This window comes from Anser brachyrhynchus, assembly GCF_964034855.1.
Source record: "Anser brachyrhynchus genome assembly, chromosome: 14".
In the NCBI taxonomy this organism is placed as follows: Eukaryota; Metazoa; Chordata; class Aves; order Anseriformes; family Anatidae; genus Anser; species Anser brachyrhynchus.
The window spans coordinates 8244090-8270707 of NC_137709.1; the positions used below are offsets into that span (position 1 = coordinate 8244090).

Genomic DNA, 26618 nt, shown 5'->3' on the forward strand with positions numbered 1-26618 from the left:
ACAAATAGGTCTTGTGCTCTGTGCCACTCAGCGCATTCAAATAAGAATGACCCTGCTCGCTGCAGCACCGGGACCGCCAGAGGCCTCTGGCGGCTGCAGAAGGCAGCAGCAGCGGCGAGGGACACCGTTGCTCGCCGCCAGCACCGCTAATTTGCCATTAACACACCGTTAATTCGCGCCTCCCCGCGCCCCGCCTCCGCGGGCGGTGCTGGGCGGTCTCCCCTCCCGGCGCGGCCCGGCCGGGGCCCTGCTTAGCTTGCGGGGCCGGCGGGCGGCGCTGCGGCGCCCCCTAGCGGCGGGCCGGGCGCCGCCCGCCATGGAGGAAGCCGAGGGGGCCGCGGAGCAGCAGCGGCGCCGCCGGGCGGGGGCCGAGCGCTCGCCGAGCCCCGGCCGCCTGGACGTGAGCTCCAGCCGCTTCGACCCGCTGCTGGCGCTGTACTCGGCCCGCACGCCGCTGCCCTTCCCCGGCGCCCCGTGCTTCAACAACCTCGCCGAGTACGAGAGCTTCCAGCGCGGCCTGCTCCGCCCGCGGGGCCGCCGCCCCGCCGCTGCCGCCGCCGCCGCCCGCCGCGGCCCCTCCGCCCGCTCCGCCCGCCGCGGCCCCGCCGACCCCGAGCGCATCCAGCGGCTCCGTAGCCTCATGGTCAACGCCGGGCCCGAGCAGGAGGCGGCCGCGGGGGGAGCGGCGGCTCGGCGCAGGAGGGCACCGCGCAACGTCCTCACCAGGATGCCCCGTAAGGGCGGGGGGGGGGGCTGAGGCGTGGGGGGGTGAGGTTTGGGGGGCTGAGGTGTGGAGGGCTGAGGCATGGGGTCCAGGCTGTGGAGGGCCTGAGGTATGGGGGTGCTAGGAATGGGGGGCTTGAGGTATAGGGGGGCTGGAGCAAGGGCAGGGGGCCCGGGCTCGGCCACTGGGTGCCAGGGGGTGTGCTGGGGCGTGGGGGTACGGAGTGAGGCTGGCGGTGGGGTGACAGCGGGGTGACAGGGTCACGGAGAGGGACTGAGGGAGCTCGGGGGGAAATGGGGACTGCGGGCTTGGTAAAACGCCGAACGCAGAAATGCTCACTGGAGATGATGCTCGTTTTGTTGTGACATCCTCCTTGGTCGTTTGGTTGGTCACATCCATCTTCTTAATGGAAAGGAAGGACGAGAAAGTGTTGTGCTTCCAGAAGTACCGTTCTTAAACCTGGAATCAGATTTCAGCCCATGGAGCTAGTAGTTAAGTGATAACCACAGCGTGAGCCCGCAACACACTGTGCTCTCTCGGCTACTAAATGTGCATCCTGGGGGCATAAATACAGCGCTGGTGTTTCTACTGATGTGATGATAGAGCAGCGGATTGAGGCAGGAGGGAACTGTGATGATAAATTCATCATCTGTGGGGATGATACAAATTTCTTGTGTAAACTTCCATACGCAGTCAGGGAAAGAGCCCCTGAACATAAGGGGTGCAACATGTGGACCCACACCAAGAAGCAAATGAGATGCAAATTTAGTGTGCTTAATTAAAAATACTGCAGGTTTACTGGAGTCAAAATATCTCTTCCCATTGCCAACATCACCTTAATGCTCTTTATAAACAGACAAACCCAAAATGTTCAATTCTGAATGCCTAAAGCAGAACCTTTTTCTTGCTTAGACACCAAAACAACATATTCCTTTCCAGAGGTGCTGTATGATCCGCAATCTGATCATGTCAGTTGAGAGTTTTCCACAAATGCAGAGGCTCTGTTTAAGCAGGATTTCCAAAAGAATTGACCTTAGATATTGGTTCAGGATCTTAATATAAAGAATCTGTATTTGGATTACTGTGATTGAAACTGAAAAAATGCACTGTAAAAATTAACTGTAGCAGTGGTCTAGTGAGGAGGTTACATGTTTCCATTACGAGCACATATTTAACGTCCACACATCTAAGACTAGACAGCGTGGACTTTGAAGAAGACTGGCTCAACTGGCATCTAAAGTGCTGTTCAGCAGTCTGAAGAGTTTATTTTTTTTCAAAACTGTGTGCTTTCCCTGCAACTAGGGGGCCTGTCTGCATAGCAGGTTGGCTATGTTCGAAGCTTGGATCCTAAGGCAATAGCTGCCTCTGGAGGCATGTACGATATGTGTGGTTCGTGCTTTACTGCATCCCATGGTTGTGTTGCTGTGCTCCCAGGCAGCTGTGACAATGTGTGACTTGTTCCTTAAATTCCGTGTGTCAGAAATGTAAAATGGACTCAAAATTTCGCCCATTGTGAGGAGTTAGCAGTGCTTGTTTGGAATCAGCTCAGGAGAAGCAATTTCGAATCATCTCGTATTTACCAAGGAGCAAAGAACTTGTGCAAGCAGTTACCGCAGAGCAGCAGAAAGGCCTTTAGTACTGCTCTGAGCTGCTTCAACTGTCCTTGCTTGCTTTGCTCCTGTTCTTTTAACTTCGTCTCTAAATAGAGTCTACCCTGTGGACAGCAACTTGAACTTCATCAGAATTTGGATCTGTATTTTGTCTCTCCTGGGGTACTTGCCCTCTGGTGCACAGCAGTTTTCCAGTAATTCTTCAAAATCCTGCATTAAGCACATACTTATTTCATGCAAGTAAGCATTGGATTTTGAGTATAGAACCAGCTAGGTAACTAATTTCCCTATGGATAGAAAAATTATTAGTCTGGTGAAGCCGGAGGCTTCCATAGCAAGGAAGAGTAGGAACAGGATGGATTATGCAGGTAGAGCTGTATTACCCAGGTAGAGCTGCAAAGTAGTGTTTTCTGTGAGGTCTAATGGGGTGCTGACAAGCAAAGACATAGTTGTAAATAAAGGTTCTACTTGATTCTACTTTTTTATAAAAGTTGGAGGTAAAGTTCTTGTATAAAAGAAACATAGCAATCTAAATCTGAACTCTAAAAATCCTAAATCTAAGTATTTCTACATATTTTTTTTTATGAATGTATTTTGTTGAAGACTGATGGTGTTCTCTTTCTGTTTTAGTCCACGAAGGCAGCCCGCTCGGGGAGCTCCATCGCTGCGTCCGAGATGGCGTAAAAATCAATGTTCATATCCGCACTTTCAAAGGGCTTCGTGGAGTCTGCACAGGGTTTTTGGTTGCATTTGACAAGTTCTGGAATATGGTAATTACTGTTCCAAGCCCTTGGTTTGTAACTGCTACACTGAACATTTGAAATTTGCAACAGGTTTAAACAAATTACATTTTGAGAAGATAAACGTGATTTTGTGGTCCGTAAATGCTAGTTTACTCTTGCACTGAGTGCTGGGTTTCAGACTTTTGCTTGGTGTTGAATTGGTATGTCTGGGAGATACCTAGCTGTTTTATAGACTTTAGGAGAGGGTGAAGGAGAAACTTTGGAGTACACAGCAGCTTCAAAGATTTTATATAAGAACCCAGGAAGGTGATACATGAAGAATATCAGAAGCTTCCAAAAATGTCTCTGCATATTCCAATCTTATAGTGGTAGCCACTTCTTTCACCAACAAGTTGCTTGTATGTCAGCTTTGCCTCTGTTCTACCATATGAAGATCTTAAAGACAATGGCTGGAACAGCAACTACTAAAAATTTGTGAGCCTAGGGCTGTGAAAAGCTTGGAAATTGGTAGAAAAAATAGAAGGATTTTGCAGGCGAGGCTCGGATTTTCTAAATAACGCAGAATGGATGCTAGGCTTTGCTGTTGCTTTTATACCTCAGTACAACTTAGCTGATATGAAGCCAGCTCCAAAGAACAGCTTGTTCCTAGGACAGATTTTCTCTCAGAGCATAATTTCATAATGCTATGGCACAAAGATAGCCTGAAGTCTCTGTGTCTTTTTATATTTTTGAACTTTCCATTTCTTTAATCTTCTAGGCCCTGACAGACGTGGATGAGACATACAGGAAACCAGTACTGGGCAAAGCTTTCTATGCAGAACCTCAGCTCACACTAACCCGGGTAGGTAACCATCTGCCGTTTTAATGTTTGGAATATCTCAGTTTTCAAAGTAAAAGGGGAGCATTGGCTGGAAAACTATATTTATATTTGAAATGTTTTACTTCCTTTTAGTACAGAGGACTCTAAAATTACTTGAACTGAAAAAGAAGTATTCTGACCTTTTTGAAAGTACTTTGGCCATAGTTCACTGTTACAGAAGTTCCACTTTAGAATTCCTAATATGAGATCACAATTGCTGCCACTGCTTAGTACAACACGCTGATCTTCTATAAGCTCAGCGTGTGGTTTTTGATTTGTCTGCTCTGTACTGTCTGGCTTTATGCTGGAACTATTTTCTGCCCTCTGATAGCCAACATAAGGCCATCCAGTATTTTGTGCCCTAAATAATTTGGTAGAATAGTCGTTTTTTTGTTTTAGTTTTTTTTTTTTTTTCATTTGTGATTGATGCAGTTCTGCCAGGTGATTTGGCAGTGCGTAACTCTGATAGTGACATTCATGGAGTGACAGTCTTTGTCTCTAGCCAATGGTACTGAATGTCTTGTTTGCTCACTTGACCTTCTAGTCTTGCCACTGTGAAGCCCAAGATTCTTCATGCTGCTCTAAAGCAAGACACTCTTTGGGTCCAGCTGCAAAAAAAAAAATGTTTACCAAGTTGAAAACTGAAGATATGATAGATTAACTTCTGAACAATGAAGGAAAAAAATGCGGCAGGGCTGTGCCTGTTGCATGGCGTAGCTTGGGGCCTTTTGAACATCAGGGAGGCATCACAAAAACTTTTTAACGGTTTCATTGCAAAGGATTTGCTTTTAAATTCCTGCCATTTAAATCTATTTTCTGATAGATCCCACTCTTCCTAAGTTAAAAATAATCCAGTTGTCATTGCTCATCTTAGCCCACTGTCACAGAGACTGGCTTTCCATCCTGTTGGTAGGAAGAGACAGCCTAACCAAGAATCCTTTTCATTTGTCAGCATTTCATAAAAGCTTGCCTGCTGCCAGAGTAAAAGCAGTTTCTCTTCCAGTTTCTGTACTATGTATTCTCAGATTAATGAGTTCATCCCGTGCTTTGGGCCTGCTGCTGCAGCTTTTATTATTTTCCTATTGTTTTTGGCCTGCTCACCTCCCAGAAGTGGCCTCCTTCAGTTTGTTTGGGGAGCACGAAGTGTCATTTTTTCAGCACGCACTCCTTGCTGTTTGAGGCCCCTTATCTTAGGGATTCGTGTCCTGCCTTAGGACACAAGGGTGGGGATCTCTGTAAAACAGTTTGAGAACAGTACAAGAGGTTTGGGGAAAGTGAGCTAATGGAGCCACTTGGTAGCTTTCAGTTGTTCTTGACCAAAGTTAAATGATACAGCATATCAGCATTGCTCCCCAAATTAAATTCCCTGATGTAAAAATGCTTATGCATATGCAGGAGATCCATTCACCTTATGTCATGGCTTGATTTAGCCAAGAAAACATAGTATTTATTCCTGGTAAAGACTCTTCACCAACTCGGTATTTTGAGAACTGATTTGGGATCATATACTCAAATGAAATGCAGAACAAGAGGCTTTTCTTGTTTTATGAATGTGGTCACATACACAAATGTTCCTTTACAGCTGTTTGACAGACTCAAACTGCAGGAGTCCTCAGTAAAGAAGGGAGCTGACTCAAAGACTGTCTCGGGGGAGCTGGCCCTGACAAATGACTCTCAGACACTCGGATGGAAAGCTGGATCGGGACGAGGGAGAGCAGAAGATGAGCGTGAGAGGCAGAAGCGCTTGGGCAGAGCTGGAGAAAAGAAGACGCCAGGTGACAGTCTGCATCTGGCAGTCAGAGGTGAAGCTGATGTGGGCAGCGGGACTGCTCACACAGAGGGTGCCAGTGGTGGTGGTACCCGTGCAAGAAGCCAGTCACGGAGAAAAAGGAGGCCCAAAGTGGATTATCAACAGGTGTTCACGCGTCACATAAACCAGATTTTTATTCGAGGAGAGAATGTCTTGCTTGTCCATTTAGCACATTAACTAGGCTGAGCCTTCATCAGTGTATTTATTTGATAGCATGAATTGCCGCTGCAGCTCTCGTTACTATTTAGCATTCTCGTTGAGTATCATGGTACTGTGACTGGTTTCCCATTACCGTAACAAGGTAGGGGAAGTGTTTCTAACTGGAGAACCCTGAGCTTATTGCCAAAGCAGCCTCCTTCGATCTGTGCTGGGGGTCTCAGGACAAGGCCAGCAGCACGCTTTTTTTCTGTGAGATGAGGGAGGTAAACTCAGACCCCACTGCTCCTTAAAAAGTAAAATGAAGCAAAGTCAAGAGGATTGGTGGGGAGTTTTGGTGTACTCAGTTATAGGAGCTAATTGTGGCCTACATTTGAGGAGCTTAAGATTAGTTCTCCACCTGGAATGAATCACAGATGCTACTTGCCACGTTCTGAGTAATCTCAAGAGAAAACAGCTAACGAAACCAGCAGTTTATCTACCACCATTACGTGGATGTCTTCTCTTCCAGACATAATTCTGACAGGCATTTTGAAACGGTCTATAAAAAGGTGGAGTGACATACTACTGATGGCTATTAGCCTCTTCATAGTTAGCTCTGTAAAGCCCTGTGTGATAGAAGACCTCTTCCCTTAATTGGACTGCTCTTTTTCTGTGAACGAGTGTAGGATTTTAACTTGTTTCCAATATCAAAGCTTACGCTTCTATTTGTAATGCCTTGCTTTTGCTGTGCGTCACCAGCAAGCAGCTAACGTAGCTGGTCCAGGGACCTCCTTTTATGGAGTTTATCTGTGAACGTTGTGGGTGCATATGGAAAGTTGTACTTTTATCTTTCACCCCTTTGGTTCTTATTGTGATAGTGAAGTTTACAAAGACGTAGTTTTTCTCCTCAGATATAAGCGTTCGTGCTGAGCACAGTTGTACTGTATCTAAGCGCCTTTCGAGTTCCGTCTAATGAAACTAGAGGTGCTGTGTCTTCAGCTGTTCTCAGAAAGCAGAAATCTTCACTAGTCTTTCCTATCTGTATGAATGATGCATCACCTAATTCCAGCTGTACTGAGCTTTGGAGGTGTGCCTAAATTTGTTATGAAGTATAAAAGTCAAACTCACCTCATCAGTGGTTTTATTTTAAGCATCGTTCTTAAGCTGCTGCAGATCAGGTCGGGCTTCTGCAGGTATAAACTACTTTCCAAGAGCTACGTGGAAAAGTTTGAGGGTACACGAAGCTGTTACATTACCTAGTCTGTTCTCTTGGATGTCAGAGGACACTAGATTTCACACTGCTATTCCTGGATTCATCTCGACCACCTTAGGCTTTGCAGCAGCTCCTGTGTTTAAGATGAAGATGTGAAATTGCCGGGACAGTGGTTAGACAAGACAACTGGTAGAACTTTCTAGTGCTTTATAGCAGGTCTTTTATTGCGTTTTGAGGTTGTAAGTCCTCAAACTAAGTGATTGTATTCTTGAAAGTCGTATTTCTGTTGCTTCAGGTGCAGCATATTGCTTGCTTGTCATTAGGAATATGTCTGGTGCTTGGGTGAATTACAGAAATCGTTTAGCAGGAGTTCCTGGACACACAGAGCAGCTGTATGCCTCTGGGGGAGCCTGAAACTGTTATGTCAACGTTTCAGATGACATGGGGCTTGGATGACTGATCAGCTCAGCCCCTGAGCTGCAAACCCAAGTTCAGACTGGGACAAAAGTGCCTCGGATTAAAAAGTACTGTAGAGGCAAAAAAAGAATAATTATGATTTCTTATACACAGTTTCATTGCTGTAATCCCTTCCTACTATGAACTGAAACCAGGCATTGAAAAGATTCTTCCTTTGAAGGTTTTTGCTTCCTCTCCTTTCGTGCTGTTCTTGTTTGTATGGTTGTGGTCCACTGTTGTCCCACCTCTCCCCTCCTCTCCCCACCACCTTTTTCCCTTCTTTCATTATTTTGTCTCCTCAGGATGTTCCTTTCTAAACTCTGGTTTAGGAAGATTGTTCTTTTATTCACCCTTACTTGTCCTGGTTTTCTGAACCTTTCCTGGTTGGCTCTCTGTGCACTTAACAAGTGACCAGAATCCTTCCAGTCCTTGGAAACAAGGATTTTATTTCTGTTCTCATCAGCTTTTATTGCAAATTAATGTTTTTCTTTTTTTTTTTTTTTTGGTTGTGTGTGTTGTTTTTTTTTCTGCTGTGCTTTCTGACTGGTTTGGTTTTATTTCAGTTTCTTGGGATGACCATCTTTGCCTCTTCCATTCATGAATGCCAAAGGCTACTGGTTTTGACACCTCTCCTCTTTTGTACTTGACCAAAGGGTGTCATATCTCCCACTCAGGCCTATGTACTATGCCATCCCATTGAATTCTTGTTTTTCTTTACCTCAGATTTCTATTTATCTGCCTATTTTATCCTTCTTTGTGCATTAAATAAGATACAGCTACCTTGAATGTTCTTGCAGCTTTACTGCCCTCTTTCCTTGCCAGCTGATATTTCACCAAGTTTGCAGTTTCTATTAGAAGTCTCAGTGTTTCCTTTCGTCAGAAGGTTTTCCTCTTAAATCTTGCAAGTGTTTGTTGTTTCACATCTACAAGTTAATTTTTTTATTTTTTTGAAAAATGCTGGTGCTTAGACTTGCGTTTGTGCCTTGATTTTTATATCACGACTGACCGTTCTTCCAAAATCATCACCTTAGACAACAAACCTGGTTAAGAACTAGACAGTATGTCTGTTGTTTTGTTTTTCCTCTACCTCATTATTAAAGTATTCATCCTCTTTTCTCATTGTTTTCTCACCTGTGGACTTGGTTAAAATTCTCTCTTCTATTTTAGGTTCAATGGTTTGGTGGTTTTTCTTTTGTTTCCTACTTCCCTGTCCACCTCTCTCAGTATTTCCAAGCTGCTTCCCAAATACAGGCTCTTCTATAACTTCAGATCTTTCAAAGAGTCTTCCTGTTCCCTACTTTTTCTGATACCGTATCATTTTGAGGCCCATTATCAAAATGCTATTTTATGAACTTTGTCTCTTTGAAACATAGTATTTGATTGTGACTAAGCAAGTGATCCTCTATGTGTGTTGTCACTTGCATGTTTAATACTTCAGATGAAGTTGCTCTTTAAATAAAATTGAATGTGATGTTCTGAAGTGGTCTTCTACCTCACTTAAATATTCATGTAAATGTTTAAAAGAAAAAAAGAAAACGACTTTGTTATTTTTTGTTGTTTCTGGTTATTTCTTGCCATGTTTTCCTTTTCAAAACTCAGCATAAAATCCAGGTTCTTTGTTCCAAAAGCTGTCTGCCTTTGCCATTCCTCTGTTGCTGCAATGTCGCAAAGAAGGTGATGTGAGCAGGAGGCAGTCTTAAGAAACAAAGAGCTGTGTGAGTGAAAAAGCTTTGAGCCGAGTATAAAGAATACCTCAAAGGATCAATATGCTGGTTGCATTCTGCTCAGTTCTTATGTGACATTTTCAGCCTGATGGTTAGCAGTGATTCCTAAAGCATATTTATTGTGAGGTACCAAATTGCAAGGAGCAAAGTTTTTTGAACTACTTTAGAAGTGTTGTGATAATTTGAGAATTTTTTTGGAATAATTTCTGACATAGCAGACATGAAACTTGTGAAGTGTTACGATGCCAGCTGCAAAAACGATGTAATGAGATAGTCCTGGAATTAAACTGTGCTGTCAGAGGTATTCCTTGCAATATCATCACATACCCTGTAATTGCTAACATAGTTCACTAGGGAGCAAAGTCTCATAGTTACTTAAAGAGGGGCTATATTGTTTCTACAGTGATATAGTTCTAGAGACCTTTTCAGAAAGTCTGAATGGGATTTTCACGGACGGAACCATGGCATAAATACTTGCTACGCTGTGGGGAAGTGGGGAGAACAGTGAAAACCAGGCTGAGAGCTGCAGTGTTACCCTACAGTTACGGGTATCATGACTGGGATTATTTCTTGGGAAACTCTTCTGCACAGGCGTTTCATTTTTATCAAACAATTCTTAAAAGTTCGTTCAGCTTGGTAATTGCCTAAAAATTTTCTGATCTAGAGGCAGATACTCAGCATGTTCTTACCAGCTGATCACTGAAGCGGTCAAAAACAATTGTTTTCTATCTGCCTCTGGTTCTTCAGTTACTGGATTCATTGTTTCTGATGCAGCTTTCACTTCTGTATCATTTGGAAGCAGGGGCAGGTCTCAGCAGGAGAAGGCTTGGCTGCCCACTTTTTTTTTTTTACCCCCCCCTCCCTAAGGAGAGTTACCCAGCCTCATTTTACATCCAGATAGGCTTAGACTATTCCTCATTTTCATACTATTCTCTGCGAGAATAGTGGCAGACTTTTGAAATTGCTTGGTCAGAAGAATTATCTATCTTGGATCTTTTGCAGTAAACTCATTATTCATTTATTTTCTACTCTTTTCCTTCCCAGAGTGCTAGGTTTTCCTAGTTTGCTGTTGCAATCACTCACTTGAGCCAATGAATTGCAATGGGCGAAGAAGCGTTCAGAAAAAAAGAAAGAGAGAAAAAATGTCGAATTTTTCTTAATACGACATTCTGTCCAACATGCTGCCCGTGTTACCTTTTCTATTGCTCAGTGACTGACTTAAATGAGCCAGGTGGAAACACTGATTTCCTCTGGAGTCTTGAAAGAAAATGGGAAGGCAGGAGGGTCAGGAAACTGTGAAAACACAAGTTTCTGAAGTTATATATATCCAGGTAAACTTTCTGTCTTTGATTAAACAGATCAGAATTAAAACCACCAGCTTAAGCTGAAAGCTCTGCAACTGGATAAAGTTGCAAGGCTCAGTGCTGCAGCCATTCAGTCAGTGCAGCAGCATTGCTGCAGTAGCACTGATGCAGAGATTCCTTCAGCCAGGCAAGCTCTTTTCTGAGAATCTGTTGAGAAATACGTTTGTGTCTGCCTCAAAGCATAACTGCAAAATCCTGTGTATTAATATAAAGATGTTTTCTGTTCTGCCTGCATTGCAAAGTGTAAAATAGAAATGCTAGACTATGCGCCTTCTGCAGCCTGGAACTATTTCGGTTCACACTTTTGCTTCTTGACATTGGCTTAAAAATTGGAAGCTTGTGCTATAGCGATCCTAAGACTGCCTTTGCTGAGACGTTACAAAAGGCTAACACGTACTAGAAGTGATTCTTAAAAATGAAGGGATGACACAATTTGTGGAATTATGTGATACTGACTGATATGGTGACTAAAGGTCATGTTATTGTAATTAAGGTGTTGAATACCAAAATCTTTATTCTCAAGATATTAACAAGGTGCACAGATAGAAATGTATGAAGCTTCCACTGGAAGAAGAGAGGATAAAAAATACTTCCCTTCTAGTGAAGGAAGATGATCTCCATAGAGTGAGGTAATTATTTCAAAGCTGTTTATCCCAGAGTTTCCAGGCTTGCTAGGAGGTGGGCCTAAACAGGCCAAAACCCAAAGTGAGTTAGACACACACAAAGAACAGAGCTCAAAGAGACGTAGGTCAGTTTGCAAACTTAAGTATAGATGATCTAACTTTATAGTGAAAGCTTCCAGAGAAGCAATTCCAGTTTGTAGTAATCAGGTGTCCACAGCATTATCTCCACGCAAAGCTTTCTTGGTATTATTATCTTCACCCATAAGAAGATGGCAAATACAATGGTTCATGATGTGTTGTCGTTTTATCTTGTTCCAGTCTTGTTCAAGAAGCTGCAGTGTACTTAGTGGAGAGATCTGAGTAGGTGGATTTTTCTGGATTTTTCATCACAGCTTTTTCTGTGATGTTGTTGATGTATCAGCAGGAAAAAGCATCATTTGTTACGTGATAGAAATGTGCTGGTTAAAAAGCTTCCTTTTGAAAAGCGTCCTTTGCTGCCATTTATTACCTGTTAGTAGCCTGGGCAGAATTAAAATGAGGCCACTTGGGAAGAGAGATGCAAGGCAGACCAGTGCTCTTCCTCCATATGGGCACTGCAGGATTAATGCACTTGATGATGACTTTTTTTGATAGAATAAATTATGTGTAGTCTACCGTAAATATAATACATACCTCTCTGTACATTTTCCCAACTACAGGCTTACACAGCATGCTGAAAGTGGGAAAGCAGGCCATGAAACAGGAGGGGAGAGGAATTACTTTACTTGGTGATAACTTCTCAAAATGGGAGGTAGCCTTCACAGTTCCTGTCTGTACGCTTTGGCGTAATTTGGCCAGCACTGGGCTGTTGTGCTCTACAAATAAAGCCGTGAGTACGCAGAGAGACAATTCTCTAGTGCAGCCGCCGTTCGTTGTGAACATTTCACAGCACATGAACTGTGCCCCAGGAGTCTCTGCCAGACTCCAGCCCTAATAACTGACGTGTTTGATCCTGCCTCTCAAATTTTGCAGAGGAAATCCAGTGGGAGAAAAAACAACTAAGCAAATTTTCTCTTTTGAGGCAGGGATGGTAGGAGGCTTGGTTATCCTTGTTAGCTTTCTGGGGGTGCAGGAGAAAGGACTACTTTAGTGGAGGAATATCAGAGATGGCTTGTCTCATGATGTTTACAAGTCCTTTTAGATGTCACTGTAAGTGCTCTTGCTCTTAGCTGGTAGAAGTGAAGGCCTGTCAGGAAAGGAAAATGGCTTCTGATGTTCCTGGATAACTGTTTTATTAGCTGCTACCTTCACAGTGTACACTTGGATGACTTAGCTGAAGAAAATTAGTACACCTGAGACTTTCAGTCAGTCTTGTATTCGTTTAGAATGAAAAGTAGTTTGATCAGTTTGTGTAAAAACATATCCATCCTTTTTTCCTCTCAAAAGATCAGTGCTCTCCCTCAGGAAAGAAATGAAAGCTGTTCCTGCTCCTTTAGCGATTGCTTCTGATTTCCACTGCTTTAGAGCAAAGTGCAGCTGTGTCATTGTATCTTCCGCTTGACAGATCATCCTGAGATGAGAAAATGAAAGAAGTGTTCAAACCCAAATGGGCATTACGAGGGGAGCAGTTGTATTGACCTCTTTCCGAATGCTGCATGCATCCAGTATCGCTGCATGGGTTGGGACTTGCTAACCAATTAGTCATTTATAAAACTTCCTAAGTGAAACACAGAGGAACAGCGTGACCTACCAGACTGATACGAGATTGGAAGTCAGATGCTGACAAATTCCAATCTCCCTACTGCCACTTGCTCACTGAATGGCCTTGGCAAGTCACTTTCCCTCCTTCTCCCTTACGCTCCAGAGCTGTAATACATCTGAGAGCAATCCTTGCCTGTCTCACGAGGATTTGGGGGAGCAGTGAGTGCTATACAAGTGCTACGTATTGTTATTAAAACTATAATATGTCAGGTAGTGCAGATACATACATCATCTGCCCTCTTCAGGCACTTGACTGTTAGCCTTATGTCTAGGCACACCAAAAATGTGCAGGATATCAGGTATAATGACGCATTTCAGTCTTGAAATTACTTGTGTCTTCAAGGTCAGATTTGGTGACTTCAATATCTGTTTCACAGCTGCAATACCATGGTTCCGTCTAATGGTGATAAATGAGAGTGTAACTCGTTTGTAATTCCTTCTCTGTCTTCCTAAATATTTTGTTTCTTAGGAAGCTGATGCTGCTATGAACATATTGAATAATACTGAATTTGCAATATTCTGCTTTCTAGACATAAATGTTTATATTTAAAAGTGCTAAGACTGCATTGCAATAAATAATATCCATGTAACAACTGGCTTCAGAGCATGTTTTCTAGTGTGTTCTGTCAATACGTTTGTGTCAGTGATGAAGCTGCTGCTGCAGCAGTTAGGACAGATGCCTGGATGCGGAGACCCCAAGTCCTGAATGCGAGTGCTGATATCTAGTCACGATTTGGAGCAAACCGGTTGTCTGTGTGTTCAAAACTGTACTAACGTACAAAATAAGAATATTATTATACCTGTATTTTAGCTATAAAATAAGAATATCATACCTGTCTTTTAGAGATGCAGACAGGAATTGAACTTCATATTGAAGGAGACAAGACGTGCTGTCCTGATCACGCAAAGGGCTGTTACCCTAGTGTGTGGTCTTCCACCGTGCCATCAGGAGGTGGCTTGCCAGGCATTGGTGAGGTCCAGAGCCAGCATCCAGGCATCTAGTCCAGCCTGAGCATAGCCAGTGGGGAAACTGTCCTCCAGGAACCTGTTTAGTCCCACGGTAAATGTTGCTGATGTGTTTGGATCACAGGTGCTAATTATGTGGATGCAGATTGCCAGAGGTGGAAACGTACCTGTGCTCTGGAGTTCAGGTATTTTCTAAAAGGAGTAACCCCCAGCGCAACCTGTGAACTGTTTAAAGAAAACAAAATCTACAGTTTAAAGACATGAGTGGCAATACGAGGATGCATGTAATGAGAAGGATCAGACATGGGAGTCACAAAGGTCTGCCACCCATTGACTTTCATTTGCATTTTAAAATGCTTTACGCTGGGAGTCTGCCCTTTCTTCCATGTGTCTGATAGTTCCCTGATGTCTTACCAGGTGATTTACAGTCAATTTACAGTAGACTCTTGCTCTTTTAGACTACAGGTGTGTCCATTTCATTTACAAGTGCAAAGGGCAGAGTTTTTGTTTGATAGCCACGCAGGTGGCCACCGCATGCTCATGCTCGGTACCCTCCTAATTAGAGTCAAAACACCTGATTTGACTGCAACAGTTATACTCCTAAGCTGCTGGTGAAACAAGTTCTGTACTGCCACAGAAATGGTATGGGTTTTTTTTGTTTGTTTGTTTGTTTTTTTGTTACTTGCAGGTGACATCTGAGAGGACTGAAGCAGGCATTTTTCTCATACCTGATGAGACCATTGCTCAAGTTAAGGAAAAATGATAGCTGGAGTAGTAAGGCACAGTTAGAAATTCCCCTCCTGAATTTAGCTACTGTTCTGGAGTTCTGTAAAGTGTATTTACCTGCAGTTCTGATGTCAATTTGTCCCTGTTTTGAAAAAAAAATAAAAGGGGGGGCGTTAGACATCCCTCCTAGCTATAAGAAGTTAGGTCTTTTCTGGTGCCACTGAGGCAATTATTTTCCTGATCAAATGTTACCTGAATTCTCTGAATGGTTCTTCTCAACTTCAAGCTGCATCTTTTTGCAGTGAATGATTTATTATCCCAAACAACTAGCTTATTCCCCACAGTTTCTTACCTGCCTTGGAGATCTCTCTCATCTTGGCATTTATGAGTCTGTCCTGTCATCCTTCATAACATGGGCCACTTCTTAGTTTTGATTATTTGTTTTCCACAGCCTGGCAGTCCTTAAGTCCTTAAATGATCAGAGTGACAAAGGATACGTCAAGAATGAAGTTTTAATAATACAGATAAGTACATTGCTGTTTCACATGTTCGGTTAATGAGTCAGTCTGGGTGGTGCTCAGAGCCTGCTTGAAATCTGAATAAGTATTTGAATATTTAAAACAGATATCATTAGGATTCTGAGTTAATGGAGAGTGGATATAAATTGAAGAGTAAATCATGACACCAGCTGGATTGGATGTTTTGATAATGCCAGTCTGCCTTGGTTCTGCTGAACAGAGGTGTGTTTTTTGTGAAGATTTTGCAAATTCGTACCATCTCATGAGACTCGTTTCCTTCATAAGCCTGGGCTGTGGCTGCGGCTTTCAACAGGAGAAGGTAATCGGTGCTTCAATGGCTGCTTTGAGGGAGGGCCTTGCTCCACCTGCCTCTGCCACTACCTCAACACTTCTCTCCCCTTCCTCACCTCACCTGCTTGACCAGCAGAAGCATTTGAGGTTGGGATCACTTTTAATTTGCTCACCTCTTTTCCTGTTACCCAGTTTTGCCATTGTACCCTCCCACTTTGCTGCTGGTGTCCTTGCAAACTGTAGCCGTGATGGTGCTGCCTTCGAGGCTGTGCAGCTCGGTGGCACTGCTGCCCTAAGCTAGGACATGTGGAGCCAGGGGGAAGCTGGGCACAGGTACGTAGCCCGTAACGGTCTCGTTTTACACTGTAGAAGAAGCTTACAGGTCTTGGTGCATAACGATTGCTCTGGGATGATACTGTTCATGCAATTCCTTTTTAACAGGTAGTTTGGGTTGCTTTTTCTTCGCCTGGGAGCTGGTCAGCCAGATCCTCCCTTTGTGATCAGGCAGTGCAGGTGGAGATGTCACACTGGGTCTCTAACAAGCAGAAGATCTGCCAGTGTCCCCACCAGAAGGGATTATTAAATAAACCTGGGGCAGGGGGAAGCCTTGCTGTGGGTACAGCAGAGGGAAATGGTCTTTGCCAGGAGGGCTCTTGCAGGTCCGTCTGCTAAGGGCAGCAGCTGTGTGCCATTTCAGGTGGGGGGGCAGCAGGAGCCCTGTACAGTGTGGAGGATGACCCTGGCTGAAGGAAATGTGGGGAGCTGGAGCTGCGTGGTGGTAGCTGCACTAGGACAGAGCTGGAAACAGGGACTGGTGGGGCTGGGACACAGGCAGGAGTTAGTGCTGTGTGAGTATTCATGTCGTGTTGTACAATTTATAGACTGAGATCGTGTGGTGTTCATGTGCAAGTGATGCCGTGGAGGAAATACTATAATATTCTTTGAGACTAGGGATGCTGTGGTGGTGCGTTCACAGACAGCTCTAGCATAGCCTTGAAGAAGAAAACCCACCCCTTTCTTTGTGGGACAATGCTCAAGCACAATAAGTTTTTCCCATCAGAGTGCAGTCAATGGAACAATTGTGCAGTGTGTTGATCAGGAAAAGGATGTGAGAGTTTGAGTGGAAAAACTGATGCTATCGGGCTAATGGCATATAGCAGCAGGAAGGACGGCAAACAGGATACCACGCTGCATTAGGTAGAAAGAGTATGAAACACGTGTGGCCACAGAGGCTCGAGTCAGCCACCGTCTGTACTGCAAGCATGGGAAAAGCTGAAACAAAGTAGAAAGTTACTGCTTTTACATTTCAGAGTGGGCTCCTGTTCACCTCCCTGTGCTGTCCGAGTGCTTGCCAGCAGCTGGCAAATGCCGGTGCGTGATGTTGCAACGTCGGAGTGAAACCGGGCAGTAGAGCCAGGGTGCGCTGGAACAGGTCACTGACCTGACTTGCCCTAAAACCCCCCAAACACTGCAAACTGGTATAAACCTCAGTCTTTTCCAGTGTACCTTGTCACTCAGCATGGTGCTTGTACTGTTGTAATGCTCGTGCGTTTACAAAACTGCCTTCCTCACATGACGAGTTTTGTACCTGTAAGATAATGGGCAGTAATTAATTTATTTTAGAAGCAGCTGTGTTCTTGTCATTCCTTGTGGAATCAGGATGCTCTGAAGTCACCCCTTCCTTAGCTTGCTGTTTTAATTAAAAACACAGACCCTTGAAAGCAGATTGTACTGTCTCCAACTACTTGAGCCACAGCAAACCTTAGTGCAGCAGAGTGTGAATCACTTGCTGAGAGCCATCCTCCAGCCTGGCCTCACATCTATTACCGAGTGTAAACTAATGAACAAAGAGCTGCTATTTGTCAGGATATCCAGTGTAAGGGCTTTCAAAGAGTGCTGCAGGCTGACATGGAAATGATACAAGAGGTTGCAGCCCCTGACCTCAATAAAGGCTTCAAAGGAAGCTCCTGAAAAGTTTTGCAGCACAAAAACGAATTTCTCCTGGTACGGTAGCAGCCAGCGCACTTTAATAGCTAAAGCTACATCAAGGCTTCTGCTGACTCGGTGGGAATGACAGCTTTGTTTTTCAGGGAAGTGCTGTTCTGCGATATCTTTTTTGTTCCAAAGAAAAAGGACTTGTGACTTACATGGTGAACACATCAGCTTATGCAAGCAGCGCGACTGCAGCGACTGAGCAGGCAGCAGCAAGGGGAGGAGGAGCTGGGGAGCACAAACCCAGCGTTCCTGCGAGGGACCGAGACAGACTATAACACTGCGATAACACCGCACGTATCAAAGAGGTGGGAAATCAGAAACTGATTCACTGAGAGTCTGTCCCTACAGCGGGCGCAGCAGCCAAGTCCTGGGGGCGCCAGATGGAGCCAGGGGGCTGCGCAGCACAGGGAAGAGGGCGCAATACACAGCAGCGCTGATCAGGGAAGGGACAACGCTGCTGAGCTTATGCTGAAGCCATGCTCTTGCTTGGCTGTAGCTTTGTTTGCTCTCCCTCTCATCAGCTTTCAGCTGCTCCAGCAGTTTAGCTGACGGATGGCAGGGTTGTGCTCCACTGCACACCAGGTCGGTTGCTTGTAGGCGGCTGATTTTGCCTGGAGCAGCAGCTCCCTGTCAGGCTGCACATCCGTACGTTGGCAGAGCCGCTCTCTGCCTGGGCACTGGACCATGTCCCGCTGCAGAGCACAGGAGCTGGACAGCAGGCCCGAGGCCAGGAACCGTCACTGCAGAACCGCTGGCTCTTGGCAAGAGAGGCGAGCAGGGGCAGATCAGCTGGCCAAAGCGGTTTGTCTCAATTAAATTGAAAACAGGCATCATGGCTCACCTCCTGCCTGCAGCCAGCCCCAGAGTGCAGACACGGGCCACGGGCAGCTGACCCTCACTGCCCCAAGCACACAGGGAAGGGGCTGTGCCCAGTGAGGCCAGCAGGCAGCTCCCCATCCGTGATATTTCTGCAAACCCTTCACTGTCTGCAGGTGCTTCAGGCTTCCCATACAGCTGAAAGGTGACAAGCAGCTGGTTTGGCCCTTCCCTGCAGCCCAAAGACAGCATCTATGGGACAAAGCTCAAGTACCACTGCCTTGTGGCAGCTCACCCTCTGCTTGGTGCTGTTAATGAGCTTGGAGTCCAGGGGGGAAGAGTCCAGGGAAGAGAAACACTGCCGTGACAGGCGTACATATTGGGAGAAGAATGCAGAATGACCCAGCACCACATAGGAGAATTCCTGCACATTGAACTGGGCTGGAGAAAAGACCCAAGGCTAGCCTAGGAAGCTCAAAATGGAGACAGATGCTTCTTCCTCTCCTTTCAACACCTTGTTGGGACATGGGAGGTTGTGGTCCTCTGGCCAGAAGGGCAAGGGACAATGGGTGACAGAGGCTAGTTCACAGAGATCTATGAAGGAACTTAATTTCCATGTTTTTAGGAATTTAACCCTTAGTGTTCTCTCATCCTGGGATTTGGTTGCAAGTCAAAACAGGAAAGATTTTGGTAATCTCATACTATCACCAACAGTTTGTTAGAAGACTAATTGCCAAGTAGCTTATGCATGTGGGACCATTAGTAATTCTGTAGCTATGCAAATTAAAACAGTGATGTATGATTTATAGCTTTAATAATGTTCTGAAGGCTCTTAAATTTTAATCACTTGCAACATCCTTTTTAATATTCAATTACTTTATTAACTAATTAGGTCACTTGCTGAAAAAGCACATAAGGCTCGTGCTATTTTAATATCAGCTGAACATCACAAAATACCTTTGAAATGGTGTAAATGGTTTATTTATTTTAAATAGATCATTAAGATGCTATAATTAATAAATCAATTACAGGAAAAAAAGACAATAAATTGATAGATGCCAAACCACAATAGTGGCTTCTCTGCTTTCTTTCTAAACGGTCACAGGGATACTGAACTTGATGAGCATACCTTCCTAGATAATTTGTATTCAGCTGAAGGGATAAGGTTCAAGATATGCTTGGTTCATTATAGATGCTTTTTGTATGAATTTAGCTTTCTGATTGATAAAAGCTCCACAAATGACCTTGAAAAGTAAAAGTATTTAAAAGGACAGCCCTCCATTACAGTTTGCTCTTTTGTCTGTCTCAAAAAAGATAAAGCTGTAACATCTTAGTCCTGCTAATTTGGGGGTGAAAGGTAGAGCTCTGGAGGGAGGGAAGTTGGGTTGCTAATCAGTGACCTACCTGCTGAGCTGCAAATGGTTGAGGAGTCCAATCCTCGGGAGAAACCAGAGTTTTGCTGGCTGGATTTGCTTCTTTGCCATGTCAAGAGCAGGGCAGGGAGTACATTTTGACGAGGTGTTAGGGAAAAAAAGAAATCTTTCATCTGTAGGCAATAGAAAAAAAACAGCCTAGCCTGCCCAGGGATGCTGTCAATCCAGCACAGGTTCTCAAAAACCTCCAAAGGCTCTTGTGTGCCTCAGCTGCCAGACTCCCCGCACTCCCATGGCAGATGGGTGGTACAGGTGAGGGTCCCAAACAGGGAGGATGAATTGGAAAGTGGGACGTGGGTGCCTCCAACTAATTAGCCTTACAATCTGCAACCACCCTGGGCAAAACCAGCCCAAGCTCCTTGGCTTCTCCATTTCTGCAGGCAGTGGAATTACGTCACCTCAACATTTTTCTAAGCAAGGAAACTACTCAGTCCCCCAACACCCCAAATAAAAGAGAGACTCACCTCTGTCCCAGGGAGCCTGCAGACTGGTAATTTAACAGCTGACAGTCACTCCTAGCGGTACTGTGGCTTAAGATGAAATTGTAACTTTTCTCTAAGGAGAACTCCACCTCATTAACATTTTGCATCAAAAATAATTATTGCTACTTCAAGAGGCTCCTATTCAGCGTGATTACCCTTTGAAAAGAAGAAAATACTAGACCAACCGGGGCTGGATTGTGTGTCTGTGCAGAAAGGACAAGGCTGCTTAAAGTAATGCTACATCGACCTCACGTATTATGGGAGCTCCCCCAGGAAATGAAGGTGCAGACTACTACAAAAATAAGATACCAAATGTTGCTACAGTTTGGGACAACATCTCAGAACAAGTGCAGATACAATCCTTAAGGGTTCAGACATTTATACAGTTGAGTGAGGTCACTGTCATTGTTTTTAAGAGTGTTTATTTCACCCTACACCAGTCCTTTTGTACAACACAGCTCACGGGGTAGTCTAAGTTCCCTTACAAGCCCCAGTTCTCTGTCAAATAGGTGCATTTTTATCACATTCATGTAACTTCTCCCCAGTCATTTGTTCACATGCTCGATTCCTGTGCCTATCAAATCATTTCTATATGGAAAAAAACCCAACACATCCTCTTTTGTCAAACCAAAAAAGAGTAGATGGTAAATGGTCAACAGTGCCTCAGACTCAGTTGGTACCAGGAGAAACAGGGGGAGAAATAGGGGTGCAAAAGGCAGCAGAAAGCAGCCACAAGGCTTTGGGATTTCAGCCCTCTCGCCACGAGGCTGCAGCCCTCGCCTCTGCCACGAAGCCGCTGGTACCAAAGAGCAACTGTTAACCTCCCCGGCTCGATTCAACGCGACAGTGACACTTCACAGCACATTGCATCCAATCTCATTTGAAGCTGACAAAGATTGTTTCTGTTTTATATCTGTTGGTTTATTAATGAACTACAGCCTCTTAAGCAGATGCATATTCATTAGATAGCCAGCTGTTAGGAGGTTCCCAGATGTCGAAAGTAGCTCTGTCTTGGAAAGCATTCTTTTTTTCCTTCTCATGAAACAAAGTAATTGCAGCTCTATTAAAGAACCAGTTAATTACTGAACCAGTACCTTATGGCTCATGATAAAAAAAATCTGTAAATTTGTGACAAGATATTTTTGAAAAACGGAGATGAACTGCACCATACACATGGAACACTTACATAAACAGAGAGACCTGGATTATGCCATGTAAATTTTGTGCCTTTTACATTTTCCACATTCAGCAGAATTTCATACTGCTTATCCTCCCTTATTTGACTACAGGACCTAGAATCACATCAAAAAAGAGAGACATTTCAGTTTTTAAAGGCTGTTTTACCCAAAGAAGCAAACTCCTGCAGCATCTGGCTAGGTAAAATCAGAACCATATCGCTGAACAAGCTGTACAGATTGACTTCCAAATTCCACAGGCCACTCTTTTCAGTCTCACAACATTAACAGTGTTCACCTCGCTGTCTTTGCAACTTAGCGTTTCTGTTTCTTCCCTTTAGTCCTAAACGCAGCTCCAAGAAGGCAGGTCTTAGAAGCGCAGCTAAAACAATACCCATCCTCCCCACCAAAACCTCCAGGAAGCCATTCTCCCACTGAGCTGTTTAAAATGTTAGGTCAGCTCCAAATCCAAGTGCTTTGGGGAAGAAGGTTCACAGAGATTCTGTGTTTCTGGCTGATGTGAAGAAGCTGCACAGCCGCTTGCTCCACCTCATCGGACAGCTACAGCCTCCGAGGAGCAGGCAGCACAGAGCTGCTTTGTCCCCATGAAGGAGCTGTGCTTCAGTTACCTCTAATAGGAAAAAGAGGGCAACTCCCGTTCCTCTGCTGTGGGCAGAGCTCCTGGGTGGAATAATTGGAAGCAGACAGGTATTCACTATTTGGTTTCCAATTCTCTCATTCTTTTTGCCAGTCAAATCTGTCAGCAAGTACCCAGAGCTGTACAATAAGCCATTTTTCAGCGTGCTGACATTTCTGAGTACTAACTGAAAAAAAGTTTCCCTTCCAGTTAAATTAAATATTTTGCTTAAAACAAAGACTTTCAATGTGCAGTCAAACCCAATGGGTTTGCCTGAAACAATTCTGAATTTTACTCAGTGATGGCTTTGAAGAATACTGGGTGGGTGGGAGAGAAAAAAATTACATCTCCATTAAAAGCTTTAAGCAGAACCAAGTGAAGATACTATAAAACGTCACATGCTATAAAAGTGTTTAGTTATGCACAAACGAACGCAAAGGCAATTTTGTAGAGCGACTACTGGAGCAAAGGCCTCGGAGAATAAAAGTGTCTTTAGATATTTGTTATCCTGTTAGAGTTGGTATCACCTTGAGTATACAATGCCTGCCTGCATTATGTAAACACTTCATTGATAAATCCCTCCCCCACCTCCCTGAAGCAGTGTCAGACTGTTCTTAGCTGACAGATATAGCTGAAACAGATGCTGCTATAAATACCCTTGTTTAGCTGTTTTGAATATAATTTCTTTTGTAGAACATAGTGGATGCTCTAGTCATCACTGAACCTGCACCTGTGCTGGAGTTTATTACACCTTTCACATATCAGGATCGATTTTTTTTTTTTTTTTTTTTTTAAGTATTCCAAAAACATACACAGGAGATGGATTCTGATGACCCTAACCACACACATCTTTTACCAAGGATTTCCCTAATTTTAACTGAACTTTAAAAACGTTTACCATCTCAGAAGCTACAGAATGCAGAAGTTCACCTCTTACTACCAAACACAGTCAGTCCCCTCCATCTACTCCCTGTAAGCACCAAGCTCCGATGACAGGTTGCTGCTTTGCAGCTTGGTGCGAGAAGGCCATGCAGCTATGCTGGCAGTGGTCACAGGACTTCCAAGGCTGCCTTCAATCTGTTCTTAAAACTTGAGCACTTTGGACTCTATCACAGCATCAGCACACACATTTTAGAACATGTGGAGTTCAACTTCTGAATAGTCTGGGGGGGAGAGAGCAAGGAAGTTAGATTCTTGCCCAGCATCCCTGGGAGAAAGCCAAACATCCATATGGAGCACACGATGCAGTCACACGCTGCGTACCACAGCCACACCTAGGCTGCTGCAAGGTTCGCAGTTACAGCTGGACCTGGCTTTAAAAAAAATGGTGAAAGGAGTTATACTAACTAACATAACAGCGTGATTTAGGTTATATTGAAGTCATACTGGGGAGGAGTTGATGAATGGGTGATCTGTCACCATTCACACAGTAGCTCATTTGTATTTTCACCTGAAAAGATAACATTAAGAATTGAAATTATTTTGCTCATACCTGAAATATTGAGAGAAACATTTTATAATATCCATCTTAAACATGCTCAATATTGTTTGCTTAACAATCACAATCCATTTGAATCTAAGGACATAAACCATATCCTGCTAAGTGCTACTACCTATGCTGTATGTCCTTTACTCTAACTGGTGGAGAACGGAACGAAGCTCCCTTGCAAAAGGCTCTCCTCACTGCAGGTATAAATCACATGGGGATGCACCTGACCCATTTTCTCAAGGGATCTTTCTGCATTATCTTTTCTGATATTTGTTTTGGTTTAAAGGGCTTCCTTCCCATCCACCTGAAGACAATCAAGATGGATGAGGAACTTTTTTCACATTGCTTTGATGATTAGGATACTGACCCATATGAAGAACAACGAATGTTTAGGGCAGGGAATCAGTTCAGTACTACAGCTGGTCTATAAGCCCATATTCCATTAACTAAGACATCTTTGACAGACACAAAAATCCACTCTGAACTGACCAACTGTTTTCCACTGGAGTTATTCTAATCCCTGACAAATGTTTCATTATAATTAATTTATTGATTAGAAGAAAATCACTGGATCCTCTGAAGAGATCTGAGCAACCTGAACAGAGAATTTCTAAACTCAAAGCCAACTGTTTAACCAGCTAAACTTAACTTGAAAGGACAGTATAATGAATGGGCTCACCCGGTTCACCTGAAAATCTGCTAAATACTACTCAAACATTGCACCCCTTAAGCAACGCTAACTACAGGCTTAATTTTCCTTGCCACCCACCTACCCTCCAGAACTAGCTTTCTTCCCACCACAGTTTTGCATATATCGAACCAGTTTGAATCTTCCCATCTGTTAGAATGAGAGGTTTTGAAGACGGTTCTTCCAGAGAAGTTTAAAGGTTTCAGCATAGGAACCAGAGCGATCTCTCCTACTCAGCCGTTAAAGCCTGCCTTGATTACTTTGATGTAACAACACTTGAAAGCTCCTATTCTTTGAAACTAATTTAAACACATTGAATTGTTGAAAGATTAAAAACCGCAGTCAGCTAATTACACTCACTCTCATCTCTTATTCAGCAAATGAATCACTTTTCATTACCACTTAGCTGAAGTACATGAATTTCTGCCTAATTAGAAATGTTGTAGATGGAGCATTAGCAAGGCTGGAGCGGGTCAGGATATCTTGCCTGCTTCATTTTTAATTCCTAACAGTAGAGCCAGATAGGAAAGGCTTCAGATAAGAAGTCATTAAACAATTTTAAATTATTTATAAAAATTACTTTGCCCAAATTATAATTATTTTTTTTCCCAAATGCTCTCATAAACGTCAAATGGAATGAAAGGCAAAGCAGCCCAACATTGATTTTAATGAACATTTTAATGTTATGTATAACAGAACATTATGAATACAATGAAAACAAAGTTTTATCAATTTAATAATAAAAAAATCCAACATAAGAAAAGGGAGGCAATAAATTTCATACCTATAGCATAGTGCTTATTCTTACCAATATTCCCAATTTGTGAATATAACAATGTCTTTGTATTCCAGATTCTAGAATCATGATTCATGTGGACTTAGATGCAGAATTACAGAAGGAAAAACAAAAACCCCCCAAAATCTTAATTCGTTCTTTTGTTTTCAGTAAGTCAGTAAAATCTTTGACTGCTACAGGTTTCCTTTATTAATATATATATTTTACTCCTCTATTGGATTCCACAGCTGCTAAATGCCATATTTACACAAAAGAATCACCAAGGGTTGTATGAAAGCTAAGATTCAATGCTGTTGGATTAGGTCGGGTTATAGATTTACATAACACGGTGTAATCTGCCTTGTTATTTTTGTAATGATGCAAAAAATAAACATTTTTGCTTTCTGACTGCTGCTGACACTGTAAACCAGTGGCTCCATAGCTGGTGGTAAAAAGGATGCTAACTGCCACTGTAAAAACTGCAAGAAAGTGCATTTTCTGGAGTTGTATAAAAGGAAACCTTCCAGCAGTCTCAGATAAATCTTCTCCCAGACCTGCACTGGATATCAGTTATAACAGAGGCATGTAAAGCCCCAAAAATCTATTGATCACCAAATTGCTGAGAGACGATGTTTACCATAAAAATTTGGGTAATATAGCAGTGCGACTGGAACATTAGCAAAAGTATATATACATTCCAGGTCCCTTTGAATTAGCCATAATCACATATGTAAGCCATTTTTTGGACAAAAATATATATTCTTATAAAAAACTGATTATAGTACTTGAGTGACTTCAATTGTGGACTCAGAGTGGTAGTAAAAGGAATGATCCAATTATGACAAAGCGATCAGGGAGAGGGGGAAAAGAAAGTCAAGCTCTTCAAGAAAAAAGAAAAGTATAAAATTAGATTCAAACATTTTTACCCAACCCCCATTCCAGTCTTCCATCAAGTCCCGAAGTTAAAATTGGTTCTTCTACCTAGGAAAGGCTTTGATGGTCTCAATACAAATTATTTTGCAAAATCTAATACATTCCTTAGAAGAACCTTTCATCTCTCCAGAATTTGAACACTAGTTATTTCAACATTTAGAAAATAGCTTTTGGTTCTTTATGTAGATACTTTAACTGCTAAAGAAAAAAAAAAGTAGTATTGATCAGTGTTTTCCACCCCTTCCCCAGCTATATTTGTGCAGCTAAAAATCCTTCATTCAGTCTGCCCATTTATTTTTAATTTATTTATTTTTACAATCTTTATTTGCTAAAATTGGCAAAATTTGCAAAGGCATCTTGCTTGGGTTGAACAGTCCCAGTAGTCATAGAGGTCATAGAGATATTGGGTACTCCCATTCCTATTGTGCCCGTCAAACCCATTCCTGTAGCTGGCAATCCCATGTTCATGTTTATCCCCATCATTCCCTGGTTCATCATAGGCGTGGGTCCCATGGAGGTCATCCCCATCGTACCTGACATCACACTCTGCATTCCCATCCCCACAGGAACAGACCCTCCCATCAGTGGGCTTGTCTGGGGTCGTACAGGCATCATGTTAGGTTGAGGATTGAGGTTCACAGCTGCAAAGTTTTGAGTCATGACATTCATAGGTTGTTGCATATCTGCAAA

General features: G+C 43.4%; 2 protein-coding genes and 1 long non-coding RNA gene across 4 annotated transcripts in view; 2 read left to right on the plus strand and 1 right to left on the minus strand.

Annotated features, from left to right (window-relative positions):
• Positions 1–264: 264 nt before the first annotated feature.
• On the plus strand, positions 265–13594 carry LSM11 (LSM11, U7 small nuclear RNA associated). The gene is made up of 4 exons (XM_080555769.1): positions 265–734; positions 2965–3104; positions 3835–3918; positions 5519–13594. The coding sequence occupies exons 1-4, from the start codon at positions 317–319 to the stop codon at positions 5921–5923; spliced, it is 1047 nt and encodes a 348-aa protein (XP_080411895.1). The 5' UTR covers positions 265–316; the 3' UTR covers positions 5924–13594.
• A 1455-nt stretch (positions 13595–15049) lies between these two features.
• LOC308177899 lies at positions 15050–25393 on the plus strand. The gene is made up of 2 exons (XR_013939470.1): positions 15050–15533; positions 15698–25393. It is a non-coding gene; the product is annotated as an uncharacterized lncRNA (long non-coding RNA).
• CLINT1 (clathrin interactor 1) overlaps positions 24880–26618 on the minus strand; it is a 47916-nt gene continuing 46177 nt past the window's right edge. For both annotated transcript variants that reach the window (XM_080555762.1, XM_080555761.1), the window contains exon 12: positions 24880–26611. In XM_080555762.1, the coding sequence (XP_080411888.1) occupies positions 26250–26611 (362 nt within the window). In that variant the 3' untranslated portion in view covers positions 24880–26249. The remainder of the gene's footprint in view (positions 26612–26618) is intronic.